Source organism: Cebus imitator, unplaced genomic scaffold, assembly GCF_001604975.1.
Source record: "Cebus imitator isolate Cc_AM_T3 unplaced genomic scaffold, Cebus_imitator-1.0 Scaffold872, whole genome shotgun sequence".
Taxonomy (NCBI): domain Eukaryota; kingdom Metazoa; phylum Chordata; class Mammalia; order Primates; family Cebidae; genus Cebus; species Cebus imitator.
Window position 1 is genome coordinate 11735 of NW_016108187.1, and position 27229 is coordinate 38963.

General features: G+C 41.3%; 1 long non-coding RNA gene, 4 pseudogenes and 1 gene segment (V, D, J or C); 4 read left to right on the plus strand and 2 right to left on the minus strand.

Moving 5' to 3' along the window:
• The first annotated feature begins 8812 nt into the window (after nt 1-8812).
• Nucleotides 8813-9904, plus strand: LOC108298015. The segment is given in 2 exon segments: nt 8813-9059; nt 9160-9904. Coding segments are annotated over 2 exon segments (366 nt in total).
• Nucleotides 9905-12678: 2774 nt separating this feature from the next.
• On the minus strand, nt 12679-14394 carry LOC108298016 (annotated as a pseudogene).
• A 6829-nt stretch (nt 14395-21223) lies between these two features.
• LOC108298017 lies at nt 21224-22057 on the plus strand (annotated as a pseudogene). Its single transcript, XR_001822414.2, has one exon. The product of XR_001822414.2 is annotated as a proline-rich nuclear receptor coactivator 2-like (transcript).
• Nucleotides 22058-22721: 664 nt separating this feature from the next.
• LOC108298018 lies at nt 22722-23328 on the minus strand (annotated as a pseudogene).
• A 481-nt stretch (nt 23329-23809) lies between these two features.
• LOC108298020 lies at nt 23810-24261 on the plus strand. The gene is made up of 2 exons (XR_001822415.2): nt 23810-23897; nt 24053-24261. It is a non-coding gene; the product is annotated as an uncharacterized LOC108298020 (long non-coding RNA).
• A 2088-nt stretch (nt 24262-26349) lies between these two features.
• On the plus strand, nt 26350-26701 carry LOC108298019 (annotated as a pseudogene).
• Nucleotides 26702-27229: the final 528 nt, after the last annotated feature.

Sequence of the window (27229 nt, forward strand, 5' to 3'; positions counted from 1 at the left end):
GAAATATGTGTTTTGAGAACAGATACTTTATAATGGCTTGATAAACTACACCAGTGGGCCCAGTGCAGCCGGCCACCAGCTCTCATAGCCAGTCTTGTTAAAGCACAACCGTGCCCATTTATTATTGTCCATGGCTGCTTTTGCACAGCAGCGGCAAAACTGAGTCATCAGAGACCATATGGCCCACAAAGCCTAAAATATTTACTATCTAGCTCTTGATTAAAAAACAAAAAACAAAACTCGCCAACCCCAATCCATAATGTAACTTTGAACTTGATAAATGAATGTGTAAAAGGGCATTTTAGTGAATTATTTTATACTATTTCTACTGCATGTATCTTCATCTTCCTTCTAAATGGTCATGACCCCAAATCTCCTTCCTGGTTATAAGGTGATGTGGTAGAAAGATTCCTTTTGATTTTGTGGCTTTTTGATTATAGTTTCCTGAAGAGACAATACAATGCTCATTGCATTTCAGGGGTCTCCTCCCCAGAACTCACCTTTGGAGTGCATTTATTGGAATGGCAAATATTCCTTTAATTAGAGTGGATGTGAATACTGAAAACATCCTCATATGCAGACTCAAATGTGAAGAAGAACAATTTTCAAGTGTGCTTCAGGCTTCCAGGCCCCAAAGGAGCCCCGTGAGTCCTCTGCTCCTGCCTGGCTTGTTCCCCTGTCGGCTGAACCAGTGTCCCAATGTATACTATTTCTACATGTAGTAGAAATAGTATAAAATAATTCAATCCTCAACCTCATGTGTCTCCAGCCCCTGCCAGCCCATAACACAAACAATCCAACCACTTCCTCCCACAGGCACCAGAGGTCACCACACCCCCTTGTTCCTATAAAGCCTGCCTCCGTGTCCCTCTGCTTCACTCTATTCCTGAGTGCACCCCTTGTGTGTCCCTGCCTGGTGTGTGGTGTCCTCTTCCCCAGGCCGTGAGTATGCGTAACTCATAAACTGCTGTTGATGACATCTGTCCAGTGCAAGGTGTCATGTAGTCAGCTACCTTGTGCTATTTAGGGTGGGAGATTCTTCCTTCACCCACGTGACGAACAATGATGCTAGAATGGGGTGCATCTGGGATGCACAAGCAGCCAGGCTATGGGTAAATCATTTCTTTTCTTTTTTTTGAGATGAAGTCTTGCTCTGTTGCCCAGGCTGGAGTGCATTGGCACAATCTCAGCTCACTGCAACCTCCACCTCCCAAGTTCTTGCAGTTCTCCAGTCTCAGCCTACCAAGTAGCTGGGACTACAGGTGCTTGCTGCCATACCTGGCTATTTTTTTGTGTTTTAGTAGAGACAGAGTTTCACTGTGTTGCCCAGGCTGGTCTTGAACTCCTGATCTCAGGCAATCTGCCCGCCTCAGCCTCCTAAAGTGTCGGGATTACAGGCGTAAGCCACCGTGCCTGGCTGGGTAAATCATTCTAAGAAAGGATCATGGTAAAGCACTACAGTATTCCCTAAAGTTAATCCCTTCCACTGCACAGATCAACTTGCTTTTTACATGGAGTTTGTCCATTTGAGAGAAGCACTGGGATCCCTGAGCACCAAAGAATTTCTTCCCTCTGCTATTTTGTGTGGCAGCAGGCTGACCTCCCACTGATAATCGAGTCAATTTTCCTTGCAGGTTGTGACTTTTTTCTTTTCTGGATAATTTCTTGGCACCAGAGCTAAAAGTGATCAAGCAGCAGCTGTAGCTGAAATTTCATGAGACTCTTATGCCCATTGATGGAAGTAATTTCCTTATGGAAGCCAGGACCTCTTAACATGTAGGGCTGGAAATTGCAGGGGCCAGAGTATCAATTTCAAGAGTCAGAGAGAGCCATGAAAAAGGTGGTGCCATCTCTATTTTCCACCCCTTACACCAGGTGAAGACACAGCGGTGTTACATAACTATCATTGATTTAAGGTGTATACTCTGCTCTGGAAAACAGTACATGTGGTAAATTGAAAATGGCTGAAAATTTTTTGCTACTGGTTCCATTGAGATATTACTGAGAGGAAGGGTCTGTTTCCCCTCCTCCTGAATCTGAGCCAGGCCTGTGACTCCTGCTGTTAATAGTGTGCTACAGAAGTGATACCCCTTGGGGTGGGGCGCAGTGGCTCATGCCTGTAATCCTAGCATTTTGGGAGGCCAAGGCGGGTGGATCCCTTGAGGCTAGGAGTTTGACCCAGCCTGGGCAACACGGTAAAACCCCATCTCTACAAAAAATACAAAAATTAGCCAGATGCAGTGGCAGGTGCCTGTAATTCTACCTAATCAGGAGGCTGAGGTGGGAGGATCATCTGAGCCTGGGAGGTTGAGGTTGCAGTGAGTTGTGACTGTGCCACTGCACTCCAGCCTGGATGAGAGTGTGAGGCTGTCTCAAAAAATTAAAAATAAATAAATAAATAAAGTGGATGAGATAAAGAAAATATGCTGCTTATACACCACGGAATACTACACAGTCATAAAAGAAAGTCACTTCCTTGGCGGCAACGTGGATGGAGCTGCAGGCCATTATCATAAATGAACCAAGGCCTGAACAGAAAACCAAATGCTGCACACGTTCTCACTAATAAGTAGGAGCTGAACTATGAATACACCCAAACATAAAGAAGGGAACAACAGACACTGGGAATGACTACCAGACCAGAAAAAAAACAAAGGGGGAGCGGGAGTGTGTGCTGAAGACCCATCCAGTGGGTCCTCTGCTCACTGCCTGTGTCATGAGGTTGTTGGGACCCCAGGCCTCAGCGTCATGCAATCAACGGGTGTAACTAACGTGCATGTGTGCCCTTTAACTTATAATAATAAGAGTAAAGAGCATTAAAAGAAAAAGTCAAGATTAGAAGCAAATAATAAATGAAAAAACACAATCTATAGTTATCCAAACAATCCATGACTATCACAAACACAGAACAGGGACCCAATAGACAGAATGGGGCAGCCAAATACTCAACCCAACATGGTATGTAGGGAATGTGTTTTTCAAAACAACGCCAAAAAGACACCATGGGAAAGGGAGCGTCTGCTTCAATCAATGATTTTGAGAAAACTGAATATCCGCATGCAAAACACTGAAATAGGACCTTTACATTGCACAATACACAAAATCAACGCAAAATGAATTAAAGACCTAAACTCAATCTTGAAACTGCAAAGGTCCTATAAGAAAACATAGATTGGGTGTATATTTTAGGAAACCTGTAACTACACACACGGGCTGCAAAAAGTAAAAAATAATCATAACACTAAAGGGAAAATTAGGGGACTACACCCACAGACAATGCAATGGCTTGGCTGTGTGTGTATGTATGTGTGTGTGTGTGTGTGTGTGTGTGTGTGTGTGTTGTGGTGGTAGAGGTTTGGATGCAAAACTTACTCCTAACGTGCAAATCTAAATCATGACACTAGTGACACTTTAGGACTTCTACAGGGGAAACAAACAAACAAAATGCATCCTAAAGACTAGGAGAGGATTATAGAATATCCTACCTGTAAGACAGGTTGTTGTCTAACACCTACAATAAACTGACACTACTGAGTGAAAAACAATAAAAACCACAACAAATACCCAAGCTAAAAGGATATGAATAGCCATGAGTATAAAGAAGACAGGTAACCTTTTCTCAATATCACTAATCCTCACAAAAATGTGAGTCAAAACCATACTCAGATACCATTCCATTCCACTTGAATGAATGTTACAAGAGACAAAAATCAAAATTGTTGAAGGTGATGGCTGGTGTAGACTTGCTGAAAGGAGAACTCTGGTACGCTCTTTGTGGGAGTGTGTATTAGTATACACGCTATGCAAAACTGTTAGAGGTTCCTTTAAAAGGTAAGAGGTCAAAGTACTCCAGATAGCAATCCCACCACTGGGTACACATTTAGAGAAAACGGAATCCCTGTGTTGAAGAGGTATCTGCCTTCCCATGTGTCTTGAAGCACTAGTCACAATAGCCAAGACACGAAATCAATCGACCTGTCCATCCACAGATGAAGGGCTAAAGAAACTGCAGTATATATACACAATGGAACACACTTCAGTCATGTCACTTCAGGAAATCACGTGATCTGCAGCCACGTGGAGAAACCTGGAAGACAATTAGGTGAAATGAATGAGGCTGCTAGAGAGAGACCCACATGTATGACGTTAGGCAAATGGAATCCAAAAAAACACTGTCTCATAGAAGCAGAACTTTCAAGAGGGGTTACTAGAGGCTGGAGAGAGGAGGGGGGCCTGGGCAGGGATTGGTAGTGGGTACAGAGTGACACTCAGAGGAGAGGAATCCACTGAGGTGTTCTATTCCACAGCAGGGTGAACACGGTCAACAATGTCTAAGGGAATTTTTCAAAATCTGCTGGAAAGGATGGTTCTGAATGTTCTCTCCACAGAGAAACAGTAGCCATGGAAGGTCACAGACATGCCAGATACGGTGATTTGATCATGAAACTGTGTATACATATATCAAAATGTCCCTTGCACTCTCTGGTTATATATGTATATACTCCACAGCAATGAAACTGCCATGAAATGTTGGTAGTACTCATTCTAACTGGAGGGAGACAGAACCTGAGTGTGGTTTTCATTTACGTCTTTCTGAGAAGTAGCCACATGGAGAATCTTCTCTTTTACCTGTGCATCAACCTGATGTTTTCAGGTCCTCTGCCTAGTTTTACACAACAAATTAAAAACAGATTCACAATAATTTGGCAAATAGAACTAATCATACACACACACACATACACACACACAGACACACACATGGACACACACACAAAACAACCACTCACATTCCACCTCATTCCAGATGGGATGAATACTACAAAAAAAAAGTTTAAAAATATTAAAAGAAAAAAATGGTGGTGTGGATTTCCACACAGGGGGAATTTGTCTTCACAATTCGTGGGAATATAAACTAGTATCCACACTAAAGAAACCACTAGGAGCTTCCTCCAAACCTTACAACTACAACTATCATTTCATCCAGCAATTCTACTACTAGGCATGTATACAGAGTACATGACATCAAGCCATGGAAGAGATCATCTGCATTCCCAGGTGGAATCCAGCTCTGTGTAGAATAGCAAAGATAAGAAATCAGCCTGCCTGTCCATCCGCAGATGAAGGGATAAAGAAACTGTCCCATGCATAGACACTGGAACATTCTTCAGCCAAATACAATAAAAATTCCATCATGGGAGCTAATGGTTGCACCTGGAGGACATGATGGTAAATGAAATGAGCCTGGCAGACATAGACAACCTTTGCATCCTCTCACTCATGCAGAAGCTGAGAAACTTTACCTGAAGGGCCTAGAAATCATAATCATGGTTACCAGAGGTTGGGGAGAAGAAGCGGGATGGGCAGGGATTGGAAATGGGTACAAAGTTCCACACAGATGAGAGGAAGGAAATCCCGTTCTTCTATTCCACAGCAGGGTGACCAGGGTTAACAGTATCATTGCATCTTCAAAACTCCTTGAAGAAGGATATGGAAGCTTCTCGCCACAAAAGAATAAACAATGGTATGAAATAACAGAGACCCTAAACACTCTGATTTCATCATTCCATAATGTAGGCAAAGACCAAAACATTGCACTCTACCCTCTCACTGTATTCCTTTACTATTTGACAAATTTCTTTAAAGAAATATAAATACACGATGCTAAAATTCACATGAGACCATGAAACACCCTGAATTTCTTCCAAAGCAATCCTGAGACATCCAGACTACATTAGATGCATCTCACCCACTGAGTTCCAATTTCTTGGAAAAACTGGGGACCTGCTTCCACACAGAGCAACAGAACACAAGAGAGGACCCACAAGTAAACCCATACAACAAAAACCATCTGATCCTCAACAGAATCCACAACAATAACCAAGGGGGAAAGGATGCCCTATTCAATCAATGGTGCTGGGATAAGTAGCTAGCCATGAACAGAAGAATAACACTGGGCCCCACCTCTACCAGGCACAAAAAGAAATTCCAGATGAATGACAGATTTAAACGGAAGACCTCAAACTATTAAAATCCTGCATGAAAACATGCAAAACACCTTTCTCCACATAGGCTTTGGTAAATACTCTATTTGGCTATGTCCCCAAAGAAAATGACAACAAAAATTGACAAGTCACGTTTAGCACTCTGAAGAACTTCCACGGAGCAAAATAAATCAGCAACAGAGTAATAGACAGCCTACAGAGTGGAAGAACACGTTTCCTAACTGCATCTGACCAAGGTCTAATATCAAGAATCTTCAAGGACCTTATGCCAATCATTCAGCAAAAAAGCAACAAAAAGTGCCATTAACATATGGGCAAGGGACGAGAACACACACTTCTCAAAGGACAATGTGCAAGTGACCAACAAACAGGAAAGCATGCTCAAACTCACTCATCAACGAAGAAATGCCAATCAAAAGCAGGTTGAGACACCATCCCACACCACCCAGAATGGCGATGACTATGCAGACAAACAGAACAGACACTGGCAAGGCAGCTGAGGAACGGAAATGCTGATATGGTCTTGGTGGGGAGGCAAACTAGTACAGACACTGTGGAAAGCAGTTTGGAGATTTCTCTTTTTGAGACGAAGTCTCAGTCTGTTTCCCAGGCTGGAGTGCAGTGGCATGATCTTGGCTTACTGCAACCTCTGCCTCCTGGGTTCAGGCAATTCTCCTGCCTCAGCCTCCTGAGTAGCTGGGATTACAGGCATGTGCCACCACGCCCAGCTAATTTTTGTATTTTTAGTAGAGACAAGGTTTCACCATGTTGGTCAGGCTGCTCTCGAACTCCTGACCTCGTGATCCACCCGCCTCAGCCTCCCAAAGTGCTGAGATTACAGGCGTGAGCCACCACACCCGGCCAGCAGGTTGGAGATTTGTCAAGGAACTTAGAACTACCATCCAACCTAGCAATCCCACTCCTGAGGATCTACCCAAAGAAAATATATCCTTCTATGCAAAAGACACAGGTGCTTGTATGTTCACGGCAGTGTTATTCACAATGGCAAAGAAATGGAATCAACCTAGGCACTGATCAACAGTGGATAAGATAAAGAAAATATGGTACGCATAACCATAAAACACTACATGGCGACACACACAAAAAATCACATTTTTGGCAGCAACATAGATGGACCTGCAGGTCATTATCCTACGTGAACTAAGGCCGGAACAGAAATCCAAATGCCACACACTCTCACTTATAAGTGGAAACTAAACTACGAATGCACCTGAACATAAAGAAGGGAATGGCGTGGTGGCTCACGTCTGTAATCCCAGCACTTTGGGAGGCCGAGGCACATGAATCATGAGGTCAGGAGTTCGAGACCAGCCTGGCCAACATGGTGAAATCCTTTCTTTACTAAAAATAGAAAAAAATTAGCAAGGCGTAGTGGCAGCATCTGTAATCCCAGCTACTTGGGAGGCTGAAGCAGGAGAATCGCTTCAACCCAGAAGGTGAAGGTTGCAGTGAACTGAGATCATGACACTGCACTCCAGCCGGGTGACAGAGTGAGGCTCTGTCTCAAACAAACAAACAAAAAGGAAGGGAACGATGACACTGGGAATGACTACCAGACCAAGAAAATGCATATGGGAGGGAGGGGGCATTGCATCCTAAAGACCCTCCTGCCTGTCCTCTGCTCACTGCTTGGGTCATAAAGTTGTTGGGACCCCAAGCCTCAACATCATGCAATCAACAAATGTAACTAGCTGTGTGTGTATCCTTTAATCTATAATAAAAGTAGGAATTATTATACATATACACGCGTGCTTAAGAGCCACATAAACAAAAAAGAAATAAAACCTATAGTGATCCAGACAATCCCTTACTGGCAAACACACAGAAAGACTAACCTATGGACAAAAGGAGAAAGCAAAAAACGCAGCCCCGAATTACACATGGTGAATGTATTTTTCAAGAGAACACCAAACATCACAACAGTGAAGACAAGTCTGTTCTGTAATTGTCTTTGAGTAAAATGAATTTCCACCTGCAAAACACTGAAATGGGTCCTCATGTTACACAAGACACAAAAATCAATGTAAAGTAAAAGATGTCCACCCAAACCTGAAAATACAAAACTCCTAGAAGGAAACATAGGGTGAGCATTTACTTCAGTGAAACTTGAATCTGTACACACAGATTGCCGAAAACAAAAGGGAAGAGTAGAAGGAAGAAACACACAGACAATGCAATCTGTTTTCCTTTTTCTGTGATGGGACACCAAAATCACCACGAACTCATGCAAATATAAACACGTAGGATGAGGGAAACCTTTAGAGGTGTTCCATGAGAACGATACCAATGAATCGAAAGAGAAGATGTCCTACAGATTTGGAGACAGATCTGAAAAACCATCTCTGAAAGCAGTAGTTATCTAACATGTGCAAGAAACTGACACCACTGTGTTTGGGGAGAAACCAAAAAACCAAGACAAAACCAAAACAACACTAATGCCAAAGCTAAAACTGGGCAAAGGCCCTTGATAAGACATTTCTGAAAAGATGACGTGAATTAACTAATGGGTCAAGAAGAAGTTGCTCAACTTTATCATTTCTCCCACAAAGGTTAAGTCCAAACCACAGATCTGCTGGGATCCTGGAGAATGTAAATTCTGACTCAGTAAGTCTGGACTGAGCCTGAGATTGATTTAGCTCATTGCTAAAACGTTCCTTCCCTCCAAAATCCACATGTATGTATTAATATTACCAAGTTAATAAGAATGGTCAAAAATAAAAAGGGAAGCCATTAGCAGACAACCTCAGTCTTCCTCTTCAGTGTTTCAGTCCTGTGGGGTCATGGGTCTGTGTGAGGTCTCAGCAGCTGCCTCTCTCAATGTCTCCCCAGGGGACAGCAGGGTGAACCCTGGGGCAGGAAGAGAGGGGAAGCTGATTTGCATAAAGAACTTTTTTATCCTGTTGGGTCTGGGGAGGCATGAAAAGGCCCTGAGGAAAACAAACACCAGCTGAGAAGCCTGAAGACACTTAGCCTTCGTGAGTGTCCCCATCATGGCCTGGATGATGCTTCTCCTCGGACTACTTGCTTATGGCTCAGGTCAGGGGAAGGGACTCTATCCTTGCAGGGACCACACAAAACAGGGTCCAGGTTACTCTCATCCTTATGATAACAACTGTGTCTCTCCTGTTGGTTTTAGGGGTGGATTCTCAGACTGTGGTGACCCAGGAGCCATCGTTCTCAGTGTCCCCTGGAGGGACAGTCACACTCACCTGTGGCCTGAACTCTGGCTCAGTCTCTACCAGTTATTACCCTAGCTGGTACCAGCAGACCCCAGGCCAGGCTCCACGAATGCTCATCTACAGCACAAACAATCGCCCTTCTGGGGTCCCTGATCGCTTCTCTGGCTCCATCCTTGGGAACAAAGCTGCCCTCACCATCACAGGGGTTCAGGCAGACGATGAATCTGATTATTACTGTATGCTGTACGTGGGTAGTGGCATTTCCACAGTGATTTAAACCTATGAGGAAGTGCAACTAAAACCTCTTTATATACTAAGAACAGTTCAGCTCTTAGAGTCAGGAGGGAAAGGGAGAGGGTGGAAATGGTCAATGCCGTGAGTGAGGAGTCCCCTTGCCCCAATCTCTTATGCAGGGGTTCACTGCCAAGTGCCTCATCCAGTTCTCTCTCCGGATGTGTCCACTTCCCCAGTGTGACTTTTCCATGGCTGTGCTTCCTCTCTCCCTCTCTACCTAGAATAATGTGGAGGGAGAATTAGCTACAAAATATATAAGCTCACAGCGAGTCACAGAGACCCCAGTGCTCCAGCAAGACACTTCTTATTCAGAGAGAATTAACAGGTACATGTTCATTCATTAATTTGACCATGAAGGCTGACTTAATATTTTATTACTGAAGGGGGAGCATTTTCAGGAGGCTTGTTTTTTTTTTGGGATGGAGTTTCGCTCTCGTTACCCAGGCTGGAGTGCAATGGCGCGATCTCGGCTCACCACAACCTCCACCTCCTGGGTTCAGGCAATTCTCCTGCCTCAGCCTCCTGAGCAGCTGGGATTACAGGCACGCGCCACCATGCCCAGCTAATTTTTTGTATTTTTAGTAGAGACGGGGTTTCACCGTGTTGACCAGGATGGTCTCGATCTCTTGACCTCGTGATCCACTCGCCTCGGCCTCCCAAAGTGCTGGGATTACAGGCTTGAGCCACCACGCCGGTCAGGGGGCTTGTTAAAAATGCAATTCTCCAACCTAAACCTACAAGTCAGAAGCTTGTGTTGGTGCCAGATAGCCTGTATTTAACAAGCTGTACGTGAGATTTTTTTATTAGCATTAATGTTTGGGAAAAACCTACTTTTATTATTATAAAATTATTCCTAGGGATCTCCATTTAAAATGATCTCAGGTCATATTTCATGAGTCTACTCTCCTAAATTTCCATTTAAAACTCCCCAATTACTCAGAAACAGATTGAAAATCTCAAGCCACAGCAAAAATTATAACTTGATTTATACAGACAGAGTTGGGAGGAATTTCTGAAAGCATACATTCCTAGGTGCCAGGCGTGGTAACTCATGCCTATAATCCCAATACTTTGGGAGGCTGAGGCAAGAGGACTGCTTGAAGCCAGGAGTTTGAGACCAGTGCCCTCCACAGAGCGAGACTCCATCACCACGAAAGAAAGAAAAAAGATACAAGTCCCTTTAACAATTTCCAAAAACATGTTTCCTTAGGGGACATTTAGTGGTACGTATGGATATCTGTTATTGAAAACCATTCCATAAATGACCGGCTTCCAGCATGCTTTCTTTCTCTTACTGAGCTCACCTACGGCCCTGGCTCTCAAGGTCTTCAGAGGACACAGGACTCAGTCTTTCCCATCTTCCACCCCTTATCACAGTTTGTTCCACAGAATCATGGCTCCACTGAGATCCTCTCAGCATAAATATGTACTTGTCTTGAACAGTGTCTCTTAACATAATGTTGCCAAGACAGAGAGGTTCGAGGGGTGATGGGGCCTCAGAGCCACCAGAAGATGGCAGTGATCTCACTGCTGAGCTTTGCTGGGCTAGACTCAGGCTCCCTCCCTCCTTCCTTCCTCTGACTCTTTCTCCCGGAAGTTCCTGGGGTCCAGGAACTTCCTCCAGGGGTCCAGGAACTTCCTCCACTCAATCTGGGCTCTGGGGTCACCTCAGAGAACCTCTCAATAAGATAGAGGAGGTGCTTCAGCAGATCTAACAAAAGTGAGGGCAGGTCTTAAGAGTATCCATACACTGTGAAAAGAAACAAACCACCCTTACTTGTTCTGTGCACCTGAGTCCTTAGGACTGTTTTCCTCATCTCCTGGCTGTGTCGAGATTGCAAATGTGCAGTTTATTATCCAGATGAAGAGAAATCCATGACGGTTTATGAGGATGAAGACGACAACTACCCGATCTACTTGTCACACAATTAAGACACTGGCCTAAGATCTGTCAGTGGCCTGGAACATTCTGGAAGAAGAGGGTGATGGTTACTTGGCACGTTTTGGGACTCAAACATGAGGATTTCATGATGACCCAGAAGGATAAAGGTGGGATCAGTTGTGAGGGTGGAAAATGTGGATTTCTTAAGGCCATTTTGTTGGGTCCTTTTCTCACTGCAAAGGATTCAAAGTGAAACACGCATAATTTTTCTAATAAATCCTTATGAGGCTTTCCCACCTTCTTCCTACCCCCGTCCCATCAAATGCTATGACTGCTAGTGACACTGAATTGAAATGACAACCCACAGGTTTTGCTCCAAAAAGCAAAACACCCGAGAAAAGCTCATTGTTTTAAAATCAAGAATCTATGAAAGCAATGTCACCCTAATCCTAAGGTGCTTCTAAGGTATTTCCAAAGCTGTTTGCTCTTTTATACTGCAGCATTTTCAGGAGGAGACATGAGATACTGTCAAGATCCAAGAAATCACTAAAACAAAAAAGTACCTGAGACTCTTTTCTGCATGACCACCAGCTGCCCAGTACCCTAGGTCACCTTTTGCAGCAGTGAGCACAGCAATCCATGCCACAAAAATCTTCACAAAGCAAGGAGGAAAGGTACAAGAAGAATTACATCAAAACAGTAACATACGTTTGTATGAGGGAGGGATATTTAAAATTAAAATATTGTATCATCACAAAGATCAGATATTCCTCGCTCTGCCCTTGAGCAACCAAGAAAATTAAAGCCTGTTTTATGTCCCCAAAATAAAAGAGACACTTGATGGAAGTAACAGGACTCAGTGCTTTCAATCCAAGTCAATTTGTATACTCTTGTTAGATAAGTTCAAATTCTAAAGGATACAAAAACTCTGTTAAATCAAGAGGAAAAAATTCATTTTAGGATAAAGTTATTCAAGATGAAAGAAAGGCATGTCTTCAGTGAGAGAACTGCTTGCTGTCGGATGATCTCTTGCTAATGTGTTTCAAGATTTTGGACTTCTCAACTTTCTTGGTTTTCTGGTAGCCAAATCCACCACCACCTCCTTGCTTTTTCTGCTTCCTTTCATTGCTGTTGACATTCAGATCAATAAAGGAAGGCAACTTGAAACGAAATGACAGAACAACTTGAGGCAAATTTAAGTTATTAACATTAAAGATCTGTTGCCATGTTTTACAATAATAAATTTATAATTTTTACAATAATAGGAATCATAGGCTCAGATGTATGATTTATATGCTTCCTAGGCTGACTTATGAAAAAAGTAGTTCTTTTTAATTTCTCAAGCTGAGGCTGAATGTCAGAGATTTTAGAAAAAGGAAAAGTCAAATTCACTTAATGCAACCTTGGATTGTTTCAAGTAGTGAAGAAAACCCAATTCTTCTGGGTACAAAATGAGCAAGGCATGCCCTCTTCCATTTAGGCCTCTGGCTGTTTTACCCACGTGATGAATACATTCCATAGGGTCATCTGGAGGATAATACTGAACAATCCAGTCGACTTCAGGAATGTCCAGTTCTCTTGCTGCCACATCTGTACACAATAGTGTTCCTGAATCTCCCTTGTGGAACTGAAAGAATGTGGCTGTATGCTTATTTTGCTTTTGCTGTGCATGAATGGCACATCAATGTAGTTTAGCAACACACACTGGTATTTAATGGACATGCATGATGAAAGGAAGACCATCACCTTCTTCTTTTGGTTCTCCTTAAGGAATGTAAAGAGCAGAAGGAATCTCTTTTCAGGACAAACAACATATCCCTGCTCAAGACCATCCACTGTTGCATTAGTTTTATATCATCAACACCAACATACAATGGGCTCCTTTGCAGAGAAATCCTTGCCAGGTCTTCAACTTTTCGAGTTTGGGTAACAGAAAAGAGCACAGTCTGTCTATATGTTGGCAAAAGTTCAATAATTTGCTTCAACTCATCTTCAAACCCAACATCCAAGATACAATCAGTTTCATCAATAACCAGACACTGCAGGTTTTTATGAATAAACCCTGGGGTATTTTGCATATGGTCCAGCAGGTGACCTGGTGTGGCCACAATGATGCTGATCCCATTAGCAAGTTTCTGTGTTTCAGCAGATCTGTCACTGCCACCCATTATCAGCCCCTAAGGTACGCACGTGGTGAGTCATTAGCTCCTTAAGAACACCAAAATTTGCATGGCCAGTACTCTAGCAGGTGAGAGAATATGGACTCGCATTCCATTCCTGGGCGTAAACTTTAACTTAACGAGTTCAACTGCAGGGATGAGGAAAGCCAGGGTTTTACCACTGCCGGTTTTTGCAGCTGCTAGAAGATCCCTGTCTTCCAGAAGTGGTCTGATACTTTTATGCTGAATTTCAGTCATGTTTGTAAAACTCATTTCTTTTACTGCCTTCAGAGTGTTTTCATTGACAAGATTACATAGAGAAGCAAATGAAGTATCCTCAAAAGATCCTGTCAGTCCCAGGGACAGGCTGGTCACCTCACTGTCATCTTCATCATTATCTGGCTCTTCCACATTATTTTCTGTTTGTTTAGGAGTCTAGGCAATTTATTCTGCAGATTCCTCTCTTTTCAATTTTGGCTTTTTTTGTATCAGGCCCAGCATCGTTCACCATTTTTCTTTTTCTTCTTCGGTTTCTTTTTTGATTCTGAATTGGGAGACTGCATTGCTGCTTCTCTATTAGTTAATACAGCAGATTTCTGGGGAGATTTAAAAACTTTCAAATTTTCCACTGCTTCTTGAGACACATCTCCATTTTGAGCTTCTGACAGGCCCAGATTCATAGAATGTTTTGATTTTTTAATCTTTCTACCTCCCATTGTTTCTTCAGACACATCTCCATTTTCAGTTTCTGACAGGGTCAGATTCGAGGCCCCCTGCAACATTAGGTTCTGCTGCTGCAATTTGAGGTTTTGCTACTTGATCTTCTTGTGTGGGAGTTTCATCGGTAGGTGAGACATATTGTCCAAGAAGTGCCTAGACCACGGTACCACTCAGTACAGCTACTCAGTTTGGCGGGCTGACGTGACAACATTTTCTCCGCCCCCCACCCCGCCCATTAACCTCAATAGGGAAAACATTTTCTTTTTTTTTTTTTTTTTTTTTGAGACAGAGCCTTGCTCTGGCACCAGACACCAGGCTGGAGTTCAGTGACACAATCTCGACTCACTGCAATCTCTGTCTCCCGGGTTGAAGTGATTCTGCTGCCTCAGCCTCCCAAGTAGCTGGGACTACAGGTTTGCGCCACCATGCCCAGCTAATTTTTGTATTTTAGTAGAGACAAGATTTCACCATCTTGGCCAGGATGGTTTCCATCTCTTGACCTTGTGATCCGCCTGCCTTGGCCTCCGTAATTGCTGGGATTACAGGCATAAGCCACCATACCCAGCCAGGAAAACATTTTCTTATTTAAGGACACCAAATTAAAAACATTCAGGAAACATGCGGTGGCTCACATCTGTAATGCAAACTACTTTGGGAGGCCAAGGCAGGAGGATCTCTTGATCCAAGGAGTTTAAGACCAGCCTGGACAACATAGTGAGACCTCATCCTTACAAAACTAAACAAAATTAGCCAGGCATTGTTGCACATGCCTATAGTGAGACCCTGTCTCAAAAAAAAAAAAAAAAAAAAAAAAAAAAAAAAAAAAAAAAACAAAAAAAAAAAAAAAAAAAAAAAAAAAAAACCAAAAAACCAAAAAACCCAAACGAACATAAAACAAAAATTCAACAGCATGCAGATTAGTAATGTTAGTACTTTATTTTTTAAAATGATCGTTCACTTGTATGGGTTTTCCTTTGAGAAGGTGCACTGGAGGGTGTCAGCAGAGCAGATAGCACAGACACCTCAGATTTCAGAAGCAGGGATGTGTGGTAAGTGCAAAATGCGTCACTTGTCAGCATGCACAAGTGGCTATGCCCTCCCTACGTCAGGCTCTGTGTCAGTAGTAACGTGCTCTCTGCATCCTTTTCAGAGTCCTGCATGCCATCTATGCTCACCCAGCCAGGCCTGCCACCTGGAAGTAACAGGCAACTCCTCCTGCACTGGAATTAGCATCAGACTCAGGTGAATAATGTGGCCTGGCCACACCATCTCTCAGCAAAAGTCCAAGATATGTTGGACTTTTGCCTGATAGTTCCCAGTTCTCCTTAAGTAAGAACTTCAAATGAATTAAAAAAAAATCAATCGCTTCACTATGACACACAAGATCATTCGCTCTCTGGCTTTGACTATCCTTACCTGCCTTGTTATTATCATTCCATGTGCCCAATACTGTTAAAAGATGTATTTTGCCATACCCTCCACATGCATTACATATGTGTGATTTTTATTTTCAAATTCTCTCTTCTAGGAATATGGTGTGTTTTATTTGTCCTACTGCAGGACTGACCTCCCCACTCAGATTAAATTATTAAATTCTAGATTAAGAAATTAGCTGGGAATACTGTTGAATCCATACTAGGAGTAACAAAATAATGATATTTCAAAACAAAGAATCATTTTTAAATTGAAAAATGTTACATACTCCACCTAGAAGAGACTGTGTTACAAATTCATTAGAACATCCCCTTCATGTCAAGGCCAGTCATGTCCCTGAACTTAACCTCTGTCTTCTCGGGTGAAGTTACAGGCCAGGGCCAGCATCAGTAGCCCAGGCTCCTCCTGGTGGAAGCTGGGAGTAGAGACAGGAGCCTGAACTTGTGGCCTTGGCTGGGTGAAGGATGACATTTCCAAGCCTTCTTGCTTGGCAGTCATCCTCATGTGTGGGTGGCTTGGCAGCAGCACTGCAAAACTCGGGCATAGAATGCCCTTCCTACACGACCCAGTGGCAACTGTGGTGGCCATTGGCATCTGGGGCAGATGCAGCCATGTGAGTTGGTGAGCTGTGGCAGCCACCCTAATGATGGTTTCCACCCCTCCCAGATGGTGGTGGCTAAAGCCACCCAGTAGGCTATCCAACAGCAGTGGTACCATTAGGAAGAGCTCCTGGAGGAAGACTAGAAGCAACTGCTTGCATTGAAAGACCGTAGCTAGAGTGGAATAATTGAACCACATCATATTTGCAGCAAAGATGTGTAATGTATTCTAGATTATGGGATACCAAAGTTGAGGTTTATCTAGCAGAGAGCAGTGAATATGACACAGAAGCTGTCTATTGGGCGGATGCTATCAGCGGCAGGAGGTGATGGTGCAATGCTTTTGCCAGTGAGTCAAGTCTCGTACAAATTTAAACCAGTTATGGGGTAAAGCCGGATCCACAACCACCTGAGGGTTACTTATGTTGGCCTGTTCAATATACGCATTTCTTCCCAGAAGCCTTACCAAAGGCCTATAGCAGTGAGTTCAGTACGGAGGCAGTGATCGGTCATACCTTGAAGCAAGTGGCATAAACTCCAATCCTGTGGGACATCATAGACAGCAACTAAATTTGAATCAACAGAGTAGAGCCCTTAACATTGAAATAGTTGACGGTGAAAGATCTGAGGCTTCAGGACTCTGACATCTGTAAATGAGAGCACTGAATGAAGTCTTTATTGGGGAACATCTACCCAGAATATCTTATGCTTGGGCTGTGGCCGTGGGTAATTTAAGTAAACCCACTCTAAAAGACTGGTTTCCCACTGCGAGATTTCGGTTAATAATGGTTCGTGGGAAAAACGGAAGGGTTCAGGGCTCAATTTGTGAGCTGGAACAGGATCAAAGGCTATTAAATATTAACAGGGCTGTAAGTCAGGCTGTGGAGCATCATTAAAATATTGCAAATGACGAGGACATTGGAGTCTTGCATTCAACTTAGAACTGATAGAATAACAAATAAGTACCATGAATAGACTGTTCCAGAGTCCAAATCAGCCAAAAATAATTTTCAGTATTCAAGAACTAAAAAGCAAGCAGTTTGCTCAAACACTCATGAGCACTGTTTCTCCTCATAGATTTGTGCTTGTTCTCACTGCTCGGATGCCTGTCTGGTTGTAGATTGAGGAATATCTTTTGACGTTCCTCAATTTTTATGTCAGACAAAACAGACTTTAAAGCAGCAACAGTTACAACAGTTATAAAAGACAAAGAAAGACATTATATGATGATAGAAGGATCAGTCCAACAGAACAATATCACAATCATAGATATATATGCACCTAATGCTGGAGCTCCTAAATTTATAAAACAATTATTACTAGACCTAAGAGATGAGAGAGATGACAACACAATAATAGTAGGGGACTTCAATACTCCATTGACAGCACTAGACAGGTCATTAAGACAGAAAGTAAATAAAGAAACCATGGACTTAAACTATATTCTAGATCAAATGGACTTAGCAGACACTTACAGAACATTCTGCCTAACAACTTCAGAATATACCATATTTTCATCAGCACATGGAACATACTCCAAGACAAATCATATGGTAGGCCACAAAGCAAGTCTCAATAAATTTAAGAAAATTGAAATTATATCAGGTACCCTTTCAGACCACAATGGAATAAAACTGGAAATTAACCTCAAAAGGAATCCTTAAAACTATACAAATACATGAAAATTGAATAATCTTCTCCTGAATGACCTTTGAATCAACAACGAAATGAAGAAGGAAATTAAAAAATTGTTTGAAATGAACAATCATAGTGACATAACCTATTAAAACTTCTGGGAGACAGCAAAACTAAGAGGAAAGTTCATAGCATTAAATAGTCTGAAACAGCATGAACAGGCAATCTAAGGTCACACCTCAAGAAGGTAGGGAAACAAGAACCAACCAAGTCCAAACCCAGAAGAAGAAAAGAAATAACAAAGATCAGAGCAGAACTAAATAAGATTGAAACAAAAAATACAAAAGATAAATGAAACAAAGACTGGTTCTTTGAAGAGATAGACAAAATTGATAGACCATTAGTGAGATTAACTGAGAAAAAAAGAGAGAAGATCCAAATAAACTTAATTAGAAATGAAATGGGAAATATCACAATATCACAGAAAAACAAAAGATATTCAAGGCTACTATGAATACACTTATGCACACAAACTAGAAAAATCTTGAGGAGATGGATAAATTCCTAGAAATATACAACCCTCCTGCATTAAATCACAAATAAATAGAAACTCTGGGCTGGTCACAGTGGCTCACACCTGTAATCCCCGCACTTTAGGAGACTGAGGTGGGCAGATCACTTGAGGCCAGGAGTTTGAGCTCAGCCTGGCCAACACAATAAAACCCTGTCTCTACTAAAAATGCAAAAAATTAGCTGGGTGCGGTGGTGCACACTTTTAATCCCATCTACTCAGGAGGCTGAGGCAGGATACTCACTTGAGCTTAAGGCAGAGGTTGCAGTGAGCTCAGATTAGCCACTGTACACCAGCCTGGGCAACAGAGTGAGACCCTATCAAAAAAACAGAAAGAAAGAAAGAAGCTGAACAGACTGATAACAAGTAGTGAGACTGAAACAGTAGTAAAAAAATAGCCAGTGATAAAAATATCCAGGACCAGTTGGATTCACAGCTGAATTCTATCAGGCATTCAAAGAAGAATTGGTACCAATCTTACTGAAACTATTTCAAAAGATAAAGAAAGAGGAAATCCTCCGTAAATCATTCTATGAAGCCAGTACCACCTTAAGACCAAACCAGGAAAGAACATAACACAAAAAAGAAAACTACAGACCAATAGTTCAGACTCATAGGTCTACAGACCCTGATGAACATTCAGATGCAAAAATCTTCCACAAAAGATTAGCTGAGTCCAACATTATATCAAAAAGATAATACATTACGATCACGTGGGTTTCAAGCCGGGGATGAAGGGATGGTTTAACATATGCAAGTCAATAAATGTAATTAATCACATAAAAAGAATTAAAAATTTAAAAGTATGATCAGTTGAATTGATGCCAAAAAATTTTGACAAAATCCAGGATCCATATATGATTAAAACCCCCAAAAAAACTAGCATGAAAGGGACGTACCTCAAGATAATAAAAGCCATCTATGACAAACCCATAGTCAACATTATACTGGACAGAGAAAGTCAAAAGCATTTCCCCTAATAAGTAATAACTGGAACAAACAAAGAATGTCTGCTTTCACCTCTTCTACTCAACATTGTACTGGAAGTTTTGGCCAGAGCAATTAGACAAGAGAAACAAATAAAGGCATCTAAATAGGTAAAGAGGAAGTCAAACTGTTGCTGTTCACTGTTGATATGGCTGTATATGTAGAAAACCCTAAAGACTCATCCAAAAAGTTCTTAGATCTGATACATGAATTCAGTAAAGTTTCAGGATACAAAATCAATGTACACAAATCAGTAGCACAGTTATACACCTACAGTGACCAAGCTAAGAATCAAATCAAGAACTCAACCTCTTTTACAATAGCTGCAAAAATAAAATACTTAGGAATATACCTAAACAAGGAGGTGAAAGATCTCTAACAGGAAAACTATGAGACACTGCTGAAAGATATCATAAACAACACAAACACGTGCAAACACCTCCCATGCTCATTGATGGGTAGAATCAATATCGTGAAAACGACCACACTGCTGAAAGCAATATACTTCAATGCAATTCCCATCGAGATATCATCATTGTTCTTCACAGTACTAGGAAAAACAATCCTAAAATTTATATGGAACCAAAAACAGCTCATGTAGCCAAAGCAAGACTAAACAAACAAAAAAAGCAAAAAGCAAACAAAAAAAAAAACAAATCTGGAAGCATCATATTACCCACTGCAAACTGTATTACAAGGCTAGAGTTACCAAAACAGCATGGTACTGTTATAAAAATAGGCACATAGACAAATGGAACAGAGTAGAGAACCAGACATAAAACCAAATACTTGTAGTCAACTGAACTTTGACCAAGCAAATACAAATATAAAGTGGGGAGAGGACACTATATTCAACAAATGGTACTAGATAATTTGTAAATCACATGGAGAAGAAAAAAGCTGGATCCTCATCTCTCACTTTTTACAAAAATCAACTCAAGATGAATCAGAGATTTAAATCTAAGCCCTGAAACCATAACAATTCTAGAACATAGCATTAGACAAATTATTCTAGTCATTGACTAAGGCAAAGACTTCATGACCAAGAACTAAAAAATGAATTGAACAAAAACAAAGATAAGTAGATAGGACTAAATTAAGCTAGAAAGCTTATTCACAGAAAAAGAAATAATAAGCAAAGTAAAGAGACGACCCACAGATTGGGAGGAAATATTTGCACACTATTCATCTGACGAAGGACTAATATCCGGATTCTATGAGGAGCTCAAACAAACCGGCAAGAATAAGCAATCACATCAAAAAGTGGGCAAAGGACATGAATAGACGATTCTCAAAAGAAGATATACAAATGACCAATGAAATATACAAATGAAAACATGCTCAACATCACTAATCATCAGGGAACTGCACATCAAGACCACAATGAGATACCACCTTACTCCTCTACAAATGGCCACAATTAAGAAAATTAAAAAATGGCAGATGTGGGCATGGATATGATGTAAAGGGAGCACTCTTACCCTGCTGGTGGGAATGTAAACTAGTACAACCACTATGGAAAACAGTATGGTGATTTCTTAAAGATCTAAAAATAGAACTACTATTTCTTTCAGTAATCCCACTACTGGGGTTACTAGAGGAAATATAGCTAGAGGATACAGGTATATACCTAGAGGAAAATGCATTATTAAATAAAAAAGATACTTGCACACATGTTTACAGCAGCACAGTTTGCAATTGCAAAAATATGGAACCAGCATAAATGCCTATTAACCAACGAGTGCATAAAGAAAATGTGGGTCGGTAGAGGAAGGAGGAGGAGGTCGGGTTGTAGAAGCTGGAGTGGCCGGCAGCGCACTCATCGGTGCTCGCGGGCTTTGTCGGTCCGTGCCTCGTCTCTCCCTGGAAAGGGAGGGAGGCTTCGACGTCGACAGGGAGCCGCTGCCGCCGTAGTTCCGAGCTTGAAGTCGCTAGGACTTCTCTCAAACTTGTGTGCTGAGGAGACAGATGTGGGCCTCATCTCCTAGGGTGAACTCAGCAGATCGGCCCATGAAAACTTCTGTATTGAGACAAGGGAAAGGATCTGTTAGAAAGCAGCACTTCTTATCTTGGGCTTGGCAGCAAGGAAGAGGACAGGTATTGGAAATCCTGCATTCTGAAAAGCAGACTGAAAGGTGACAAAGAAGCTGAAGATGGGTGGTGGAGAGAGGTATAGCATTCCAGCGCCTCAATCTGGAAATGTTAGTAAGAACCAACAACAGCTTAACAGACAGAAGACCAAGGATCAGAATTCCCAGATGAAGATTGTTCATAAGAAAAAATGAAAGAGGACATGGTTATAACGCATCAGCAGCTGCTTGGCAGGCCACGCAAAACGGCGGAAAGAACAAAAATTTTCCAAATAATCAAAGTTGGAACTCTAGCTTATCAGGTCCCAGCTTACTTTTCAAATCTCAAGCTATTCAGAACTATGCTGGTGCCGAGCTTAGCGAGCCGCCATCATCAAGTGTTCTTCCCAAACCACCAAGCCACTGGGTCCCTGTGTCCTTTAATCCTTCAGAGAAGGAAATAACGATATTTCAACTTAGAGCCTTACTTAAAGTACAGGTATAAAAAAAGACAAAGTACTTATGCTGAAATTTAGTTATGTTTATGGATAGTTGTCAATTGGTCTGAAACGAATTCGCCAGGGAGTTGATCTATTTGTGTAGAACTGCTAATTAATGTAAAAAATATAGACTGCATCTCGCGTATGTGTTGTGTGCACTGTGACGTAATGGTGGTATCAGCGCAACTGAAAACTAAATTAACAATTGTACTTGATATTAAGTGTTCTCAACTGAGTAACTTTTAGGAAACCAGCCAAGTTTAGATTTGGGGAGTGGTAAAGGAATCAGCTTTTTCTATTGTTAGAAGAAGACAGGAATTTATCATTCATGGACCAGACTGTTGTGTTGGTGAATCACATGATAAGCGTCTAACACAAGGAGTCAGATTTAGGTAAACACCTGCAAGTTTAGTATACCGGAAACACCCAAATCTGTAATATGCTGACAATCTGATGCACTGCTGAAAGAAAATGTGAATTTTTCTTAATAATTGTATTTTAGTGAATTATACAGTGGGTGGAAAGGACATTTGGAGCTCATTAGAATGAGACATAGTACACCCCAATGGTCCTGTTTATTAAATGTAGTGGATTAAGTGTCTGCCAACAAATACATCAAAACTATTTTTTACCAGTATTTAATGGTCACTCAATAGCTTTCAAAATACATTTTTTTTTTGGTTCCTAAGTTTTATTAAAGAACACATACACAATATTCCAGATAAATGAAATTTAATCCTTGTCTTCCTCCTCTTGTTCGTCCTGGTTAATCTGGAAGCAACGTAATTTGTAACTCTCTTTGCTATTAGCAACTATGTGCAACCAATCACGTAGATTATTCTTCTTCAAATATTTTTCGGTGCGATATTTCAAATACCTTTTGGAGAAAGGCACCTCAGATGTCACGGTGATCTTGCTCTTGCTCCTTTCGATGGTTACCACCCTCCACCAAGGTTCCTGGCTTTTCCGTTCACTTTGATCCTTTCTTGCAAAAACTGCTCAAAATTGGCAGCATCCATGATTCCATCTTCTACAGGGTGGGTGCGATCAAGAGTGAATTTCAGAACCTGCTTCTTTTTTTCGCCCCCCTTCGCCACAAGCTTTCTCACGGGAGCCATGGCGGCAGCGGAGGCAGAAAGTCAAAATACACTTTTGTATTACAGCACTGCACAAGCTATTCTAAGTGATCTGGCCTCATCCTTCCTGCAAAGCTGGCTTTGGGGAGCTGTATAATGTGAAAATTTTAATTACCTAGGGGAGAAAGAGCCATGTAAATACGTGTAATGAACTTGTAGCATATGTAAAGTTTTCTTGGCCTTTATCTTACAAAAATGGGATATTTTAGTAGGAATTTGCTGAATGTAAGACCGTGGACTGTTTTTTATAGTATGGCCTAGTTTTAAAGGTCCATAATAATTTGTTTTTTAAGTGTGCCCTTGTGCTGAAGTGCCAGTGTATGTATATTATACTTGATTTGGTTGTAAACTATATTTCAAAGCAAATCCTAGTGTGATAAGTTTTATAACTAAAAAGGTTTAAGCTGCTAAAACTATTTTTAAGAGATGTGAAATGCAGTATAGGACTATATGTTTTTCCTCCTCTAAGCCCAAAGATTAACTAAAGGGCCCCTCCAACCTTACAGATTTTTGGCTTTCACAATCTTCTAACCTAGGATCCAGGTGGTTTAGAGTTTGGTACCAGTGGGGTTTGGTTTTTCTTGGTCAAGGGTGGGTGGCAAACCAACGACACTACTTATGCAAAAGACAAACTCCTGCATAATACATTGATAACATGTTTTGCCAACCTTAAGAGTAAATGCTTAAATATAAGTGAAACCAAAAGCAAGTTTATTTATTATTTATTATTATTATTTTTTTTTAAGATGGAGTTTCACCATGTTGGTCAGGCTGGTCTTGAACTCCCGACCTCATGTGATCTGCCTACCTTGGCCTCCAAAGTGCTTGGATTACAGGCATGAGCGACCACGCCCGGCCAGCAAGTTTAAAAGGCATGTGGCTCAGTTAAAAAATTTTGTTAATGCCCTATTTTCTAATTGGCACCTCTTTTGATGCCTAAGCAGGTAAGCAGATGGCTAAGGTGTATTTCTCCAAATAAATCAAGATGAAGTACTGCCCAAGTTAAATATTGATAACCTAAAGACAAATTTATGTATATATGAATTTAAAGCATAAAATTAAATTGTTTCCCCTTCAAAAAAAGAAAATGTGATATATATATATATATATAAGCTTCATATATAAACATATATAAATACATATTTATATATAAATATACAAATATATACATATATATAAATATATATACATAAGATTTTTTCTTCTAATATCATGGCATTATTTCATTCCCTTACACATTTGAGTAGAATTTCATAATATATACGTATACCATGCAGCAACCTGGGTGGAGCAGCAACCTGGGTGGAGTTGGAGACCATTATTGCAAATGAAGAAACTCAGGAATAGAAAACCAAACATTACATGTTCTCACTTGTAAGAGGGAGCTAAGCTTTGAAGATGCAAAGGCGTAAGAATGACATAATGGACTTTGGGGACTTGAGGGAAAGAGCGTGTGGGGGGTGATGAAGAAAATACTGCATATTGGGTACAGTGTACACTGCTTGGGTGATGGGTGCATCAAAATCTCAAATCACCACCAAAGAACTTTTCCATGCAAACAAACACCCCCTGTTCCCCCAAAACTACCAAAATAAAAACTGAAAAAAAATATAGTAATTATCTCTAAAAAAGAGAAATGAGAATGGCTATATGTAAAAAAATGGCCAGAGCAAGACTAAGCAAAATTGGAATTGTCTTAGTATTGTGGTGGCTTTCATTTAGTTTATGTTGTTAATGTTACGTATTACATTTGCAGAATAAAATGTTGCTGCCTTTTTTTCCGTTATGAGAACTTCTTTAGTTTTGGAAGAGCTCAGTTTTGTTTAACTTTTGATCCATTTATGATAAGTAGTTTGAGAATGCTTGCAAGAAGCTCCCAGTGTTGCATGATGAAACAGTTGGTGTCTCATGCCATTTAAGGTGTTTTATTTACTTATTGGAGAAAATGTTTAATTTTTAACAAATATTTATTGAACATCCACTCTGTGCCATGTACTCCTATATCAGGTGCTATATATATATACATGAATGACACTGCACTCCAGCCTGGGTGACAGAGCAAGACTGTCTAAAAAAAAAAAAATTACTAGATAATAGAATTCAAGAATTTATTACATACTACTACTTGGTGTACTGATAATCATTTAAAATTCAAGATTCTTTGCGTCTAGTGGGCACCAGAGTTAAGTTCTGTGAGTGCTAGGATGGACAGTCAAATTGAGCACTCTTAGATTTGCCAACATTTAACAGGCTCCTCTTACTAATTCCTTTTTAAATAAATGTGAGTATACAAAGGTAATCTAAATTGTAATGTATATCTACAAATATCTGTTTTTCTCAGTTAAGGGTATCTGCAAGACACAGCAAATCATTTATAATCTGTGTCAGATATAAATAAAACAAAAGTAAATGAAGTCAGTGTTTTTCTCAGCTGGATCTAGTTTCTTATTTGACTTTTTAATGACACACATAAAATACTGCTTTTTTTTTTTTTTTTTTGACACAGAGTTTCGCTCTTGTTACCCAGGCTGGAGTGCAATGGCGCGATCTTGGCTCACCGCAACCTCCGCCTCCTGGGTTCAGGCAATTCTCCTGCCTCAGCCTCCTGAGTAGCTGGGATTACAGGCACGCGCCACCATGCCCAGCTAATTTTTTGTATTTTTAGTAGAGACGGGGTTTCACCGTGTTGACCAGGATGGTCTCGATCTCTTGACCTTGTGATCCACCCGCCTCGGCCTCCCAAAGTGCTGGGATTACAGGCTTGAGCCACCGCGCCCGGCCAACAAAATACTGCTTTATATAGTATTGTTCCACACTATAGAAACTCCCATAATAGGTTTAAAATACCTTCTAAAAAAATGCCAACTTCATTTTTAATCTGAAAGAAATCTGACTGTCCAAATAGATCTGTTGATATGTGACATATGAATGTATTATGTACTGTGTAAAATCTTATAAGATATTTTAAAAGGTTTTTAAAATACTCATGTGCTCACTTTGTGCTATAACTTCTAACATTTTGTCTCTGTGGTGGTGACTTACTTGCAAGAAATGAGAGGCGGCAGGGTGCAGGTGCAGATTGTGGTTGGATGGGTCGGCTAACCCCAGGGTCCTTTGAACTGATTTAGGCCACTTGCCTTGATCTCAGATTCACTGTCGCCATGGCCAGTCAGTTGCAGATCTAGCAGCTGCTGAAGGCTGAGAAGAGGGCTCCTGAGAAGGTGTCGGAGGCCCACAAGCAAAACAACAAGAGGCTGAAGCAGGCCAAGGAAGCACTTCAGGCTGAAACTGAACAGTGCTACCCGCGGAGAAAGAGGGTTCAAGGCTAAGGAAGCTGCAGCAATGGGATCTCATGGCAGTTGCAGCACTGAAGTGGATAAGGAGACCCAGAATAAAATGGCCATCCTCCAGACCTACTTCCAGCAGAACAGGGAAGAAGTCTTGAACAACCTCTTGGCCTTTGTCTGTGACATCCAGCCAGAAATCCATGAAAACTACTGCCTAGATGGATAGGAGAAGAGAAGCACCTGTTCCATGGATTGGCATTTTAGACGCCCTTGTGGAATAAAAAGGTCTAGCAAAGTTCTAGATATATTCTTACGAGAAAGATGGTGGAACCCTCATGACCTAATCACCTCTTAAAGGTGCCTCTAACTACTTTTACAATGACAATTAAATTTTACCATGAGTTTTGGAGGGGATATTCAAACCATATCACATTTCCAACCCATGGCCTAGGCCTGACTTAGAGATCTGTGTGGTCTGAGATCTTCTCATCAGCTGGTTGGCCCAGCATGCCCGAACCCCAGCTCCACTGAGCAGCTCCAGGAGTCAGTGAGGTCACCTTCCATCCAAATGCTTGTTCGAGCCTGTCTCTGAACGGTTCATTCCTCCTGAGATTCAGAGGATGCGGGTCATCGTGGCTCCAGAAATGTTGAGCAAACAGAGTCTTTCCTACAGTGGAATGTGACTGTGCCTGTGACTTCTCAGTGTGCAGAGGATGCTCAGCATCCAGCTCTCTCCCCCGCTTTGTCAGGCCCG